Genomic DNA, 5,464 nt, shown 5'->3' on the forward strand with positions numbered 1-5,464 from the left:
CCAAAAGTGGTGTTGTTCAACAACAATCTAACCTAGTATTCTTTCTCAAGCAACACAAGGCAATTAGACACGATTAATCGAGGGCCCATTCAATTAATCACCATACAAAACATAGTTGAACAATCATATAATAAACCCGGCTCGATTATAACAAAATTGAGTCAAAACTTCATCTAACAGTTGGTTCCATCAACCCTAGATTAAATGTTTAGCTACTCATGGTAAAACAAGATAAAACCATAAAATCACTCATAATTCGCAAAATAATGATAACAAGAAGAAGAATGAAAAACTCTAATNATAGGTGAAATATTGCATTTTAGAGGTATATATTTAAAACCCTTGGTGAATTTACTTGTTGTTAAAAATATAAACCTTTCAATTTGTAAGTTTGAATTATGAAATAAAATCAGCACTTGCAAATTGCAATAAGTGCAATTTTTTCCCATCTTCCTTGTATTCTTTATGTTAGTACTTTGTATTAATATAACTTACAATATTTATACAAAATTCCAAAAAAAAAATTAAAAATACACTAAACCCGGCCCGGCCCAGCCCCCTCAACCCGTAACCCTTACGGTTTAATTTTTATCCGTATGAACTCGAACCCGTTAAACCCGTTAAGAACCAACCCGGAACTGGCCCGGACCGTAACCCGTACGGGTCCAAAAAATAGAGGCCCGGCCTGGCCCACCCGTTAAACACCCATACCTATGCCAGCTCTTGTTTAATCTTATCATGTCCTTTTGTTGTCCTTCCTTTGGATTGTGGTACTCTAGTTTTGTTTGACTTCTGTATGTTTGTAATTATGGTACTGCTACAATATTTTTTCCCTAACTTAATGAGCATCGTCTTCTATTAATGCATGTTATACTCTTGCGTTCTGTTTTTAGCTACGTTGTGTGCATACAAGTGGCATGAGTTAACTTTGCTGGACTTCTTTTTGCATTTACTCGGCTAATTCTTTTTTATGATTCCAAAAGGGGGAAGAAAATTGAAAGGGAAAAAATGAAGGGAAGAAACAGGTTCTCAAGGGGAATATGACTATTCTGCAAGGGGAACAATATGGAGATCTGGTTCTCAGGGGGAACTTCAATTCTAAGTTTGTCATCATCAAAAAGGAGGAAATTGATAAGTTATGTGTCTTTGTGTTTTCATGATTTAACAAACTTCATATGAGAACCAGATAGGGAAAGGTTCTCAAGGGGAGTATGGCTATTTTGCAGGGGGAACAATATGGGAGATATGGTTTTCTCATGGAGAATATTAATTCTAAGTTTGTCTTCATCAAAAAAAGAAAATTGATTAGTTATGCTATCTCGTGTTTTGATAATTTGCCAAACGCTCTCGAGGAACCAGATAGGACCAGATGTGATCAGTTCCCTTGGTCGTCGTACAGTCAACTCTACAGTTGTAAAAGTTGTTCCATTGTATCGACTGACAGCAGATATGTTACTTGAAAATTGAAAGGGAGGAAACAGGTTCTCAGAGGAAATATGGCTGATTCGTAGAGGGAACAATGCGCAGATCTGGTTCTCAGGGGAAATATCAACTCTAAGTTTATCATCATCAAAAAGGGGAAAATTGATAAGTTATATATCTTTTGTTTTGATGATTTGACAAACTTCATGAGAGAACCAGATAAGGAACCTAAAACAATTAGTTCCTTTGCGCTAAGAGTAACGAGTTAGATGTCTGGTTCAACTCTCAATGAAATCAGTTAAGGGAACAACAGAGGGAACAGATTGAGATCAGTTCCTCCAGTCACAGTACATGTCAACTCCTTACAGCTGTTAAAGTCGTTGCATTATTGCACTAGACACACAACAGTGCAGCAGTCACTTTATGGGGCATGCCTTGTACCAGATATTTGCTTACATCATCCCAGTGACCTCATACACACATATTATCAACATGAGGCAAGGGATTTCATGGTTAAAAAACTTGCAAATCAAAAGATAATATTCTTTCAAGTGCTAGCCACCACATCTCTCAAGAACAAAGCTACTGCAACCTCAAAGGCCAGATCCAAAGATTGAAGATATCTTAAGTCCTTAGGTTTGTTGAGTCTTTATTATTTTGTTCTTCACTTGTAATTCCTAGTTAGCTAAGTTAGAAGCATTGTGTAGGAAACCTTTGTAAATCATAAACCATTGTGTTTGTGTCTTGGCTAGAGTTAGTCGAGTTATAAGTCTTTGTAATAGAGTTATTACAAAGTGGCTTGTAATAGAGTTGTTACAAGTTAGTGAGGGATTAAGAGGTTAATTCCTAGGTTACAATAGGTTGTAATCTAAAGATTGCTCAGTAGTGAAGTTGAAATCCTACAAGGGTAGGTCGTGATTTTTAATCCCGTGAGCTGGGAGTTTTCCACGTAAAACTTCTTTGTGTCATTTGTTTACTGCAGTGTGCGTGTGTTCTGTGGGAACTAATAGAGAACCTGTTTCTCTATATAGTTTGGTGGACCCTTGTATTCTATCATTGTGGCACCACTTGCATAGACATGTAGCGTACCAAAGATTTTAACATTTTGTCTAATACTTCCCATTGTACACCTAAAAAAAGTTTGGTCTAGTTCTTAAGCCATTATACATGGGTAGCTTTCGACTATAAATTAACTTACATACTAATTCGAGTAGCCAATCACCACCACCACGATCTGCCTGCCTACCACCATTATCACTACTAATCCACTGTCTCAGTTGGCGTGCTAATTTGGATAAGCAATAAACGCACTTTGAGAGAATATAACATAGCTGATTGACGGGCGCTTTTGCAGTGGATACACGCATGAATGCACCAACAATTAAAGATTACCATTACTTACAATTCATTTTTATGATTTCATAGTACATAATATTGTCTATCCAATTTATAGAACTGGGCTAGTGGGATCAAGCATTTTCGACACTATAAAACGAACTTAATTTTCATCAACATTTGTCAGCAGCAAAATGAAAGGCCTTTCTAATTTGTTCTTATGCTTTTCTCTTTTCATTGTCTCTTTCATAACAGAAGCCGACTCAGCTTCTCAAGCACAAAACAATGGCATTTATATTGTTTATATGGGTGCTGCGGCTTCATCTAATGGTGGTACCAGACATGATCAAGCGCAGCTTATGAGCTCCTTGATCAGAAGGTAAGAGTTTTTAACATATCTATTTTGCATGCCTTTTAGGAATTGACATGCATATTAAAAACCCTTAGATATATATGATACTTTTGCTATATTAGATATTGTTGTGTTTTTTAATTACTCATATACATTTGTCGCGTAAAGATTTTTAAACGTTATCACGTCATTCAAAGGATATACATAGGTTAGCATCCTAATTAAAATGTGGGATTCGTAATTTTTAAAATAAGATAGGCTACTTGCTACAATAGTTAAAGTTGACCTGATGGTTTCTTATTGTGGCGCTATATAACTTAAACTCTATTTTTTATTACTTCCCAGAGTCTTTATTTCTTTTAGTCAAGTACCTGACATATAAAATGAAAAAAGGGGTAGCAGTTTTTACCGTGAATGTGTGAATAGGTTATATATAGAATTTAATTGGTGTTAACTGGTTTTTTTCAAATTTTCTTTTTTCTTCACGTCCCTAAAATAACATAACATTAATATATATCTGGTTTATGTTAGGAACAAGAATGCAGTGGTACACAGCTACAAGAATGGTTTCTCAGGATTCGCAGCACGTTTATCAGAAGCTGAAGCTAAATCCATGGCTCAAAGACCTGGAGTTGTCTCTGTATTTCCTGATCCAGTACTGCAACTCCACACTACACATTCATGGGATTTCTTGAAGTATCAAACTGATGAAAAAATTAATTCAAGTCCAAGCTCTGGTTCTGATTCATCATTAATTGGAGCTGATACCATAATTGGCATATTGGATACGGGTAGGATATTTCAGAAAAGTCTTATTACATCATAATATAATACTGCCAATTTATTGCAGTTTTCTTTGTTTATAATTAAGACAAGGATCATAAGATCATCAATATTATATTCAGGTATATGGCCAGAATCTGAGAGTTTCAATGACAAGGATATGGGTCCAATTCCAGCCCGGTGGAATGGAACTTGCATGGATGGCCAAGATTTTGGCTCTTCAAAATGCAACAAGTAATTTTCTCCTCCTTGTTTTCGCGCTTTCTTTTATAAGGTTCATGGTTACAACAAAACTCCACCTGTAAGAGTTTCACATAGAATATACTTACATAGTTGGCTCAAAATCTTGTAGAAGACGATGGTTGTGGTAGGTTGAGGGACAACGTAAGTTTAGTCTGATTATGACTATCCTATTAGGAATTGATACAAAGAATTTATAGGCGGATCCAACTAACTTGGGCGATTTTACGTATAGTTGATTGAGAAAAGAAGAATTGTACCTATAACAAGGATATATGATTAGTAGTAGCGGATCCATTAATTTCTTTAAGGGTGTCAAAATATAAAGAAGCAAATACACGAATAAGCTCAAGGTTTTAATAATCAACTATCTTTAGTGTAATTTTCCCGGGGAAGGGGTGTCAATTGACACCTCTTAACCTAAGGTGGCTCCGCCTTTGATGATTAGAAGCTTATAGTTTTTGGTCTTTTATGATGATTGTAACTTTCTATGATCAGGAAGATAGTTGGTGCAAGATTTTATGAGGAGTCTGATGACAGTGGAACAAAAATAGCTGGATCAGCCAGGGACGAGAACGGACATGGTACTCATGTTGCGTCTACTGCAGCTGGGAGTCCTGTTGCAGGTGCATCCTACTATGGCCTAGCTACAGGAACTGCCACGGGTGGATCTCCGGGTTCAAGGATTGCCATGTATCGTGTCTGTACTACTTTTGGATGCCGCGGATCAGCTATCATGAAAGCATTCGATGATGCAATTGCAGATGGGGTTGATGTTTTATCACTATCACTTGGTTCATCACCCGGACTTGAACCTGATTTTCCGAGCAATCCTATTGCCATAGGAGCATTTCATGCTGTAGAAAAGGGCATTGTTGTTGTTTGCTCTGCTGGAAATAGTGGCCCTGGCCCAAAAACTGTTGTCAATACAGCTCCTTGGATTCTAACAGTTGCAGCCACCACCATTGACCGTGACTTCGAGACAGACGTTCTCTTGGGTGGAAACAAGCTGATTAAGGTAAAGACTAACAAACTTTCTTCTGTACAATGCTAAACATCAATCCTCAGCTTTGCCTTTCATGTTTATCTATTCATATACTTGGTATCCTCGTTGAGTTTCAGGGTGGAGGTATAAACTTTGGTAACATGACAAAATCGTCAGTCTACCCTTTGATTCATGGCAATTCAACCAAATCAAACGATAATGTTTCTGAGGCGGATGCAAGGTAAATGGAAGATCAAGAACGTTGAGTGACTTTTTAGTTACAAAAAATAGTTTAGTGACTGTGCAATAAAGTAAAAGCTGAATGACAATCTATGAAATTAACCCCC

The 5,464-nt window shown here is 36.9% G+C and overlaps 1 protein-coding gene across 1 annotated transcript in view; it reads left to right on the forward strand.

The window, feature by feature from the left end:
* Nucleotides 1–2,915: 2,915 nt before the first annotated feature.
* The window catches only part of LOC109210311 (CO(2)-response secreted protease-like), a 4,428-nt gene continuing 1,879 nt past the window's right edge, over nt 2,916–5,464 (forward strand). The window contains exons 1-5 of the mRNA XM_019373716.1: nt 2,916–3,136; nt 3,641–3,900; nt 4,015–4,126; nt 4,631–5,150; nt 5,255–5,358. Of these exons, the coding sequence (XP_019229261.1) occupies nt 2,952–3,136; nt 3,641–3,900; nt 4,015–4,126; nt 4,631–5,150; nt 5,255–5,358 (1,181 nt within the window). The 5' untranslated portion in view covers nt 2,916–2,951. The remainder of the gene's footprint in view (nt 3,137–3,640; nt 3,901–4,014; nt 4,127–4,630; nt 5,151–5,254; nt 5,359–5,464) is intronic.

Source organism: Nicotiana attenuata, unplaced genomic scaffold, assembly GCF_001879085.1.
Source record: "Nicotiana attenuata strain UT unplaced genomic scaffold, NIATTr2, whole genome shotgun sequence".
Classification (NCBI taxonomy): Eukaryota; Viridiplantae; Streptophyta; class Magnoliopsida; order Solanales; family Solanaceae; genus Nicotiana; species Nicotiana attenuata.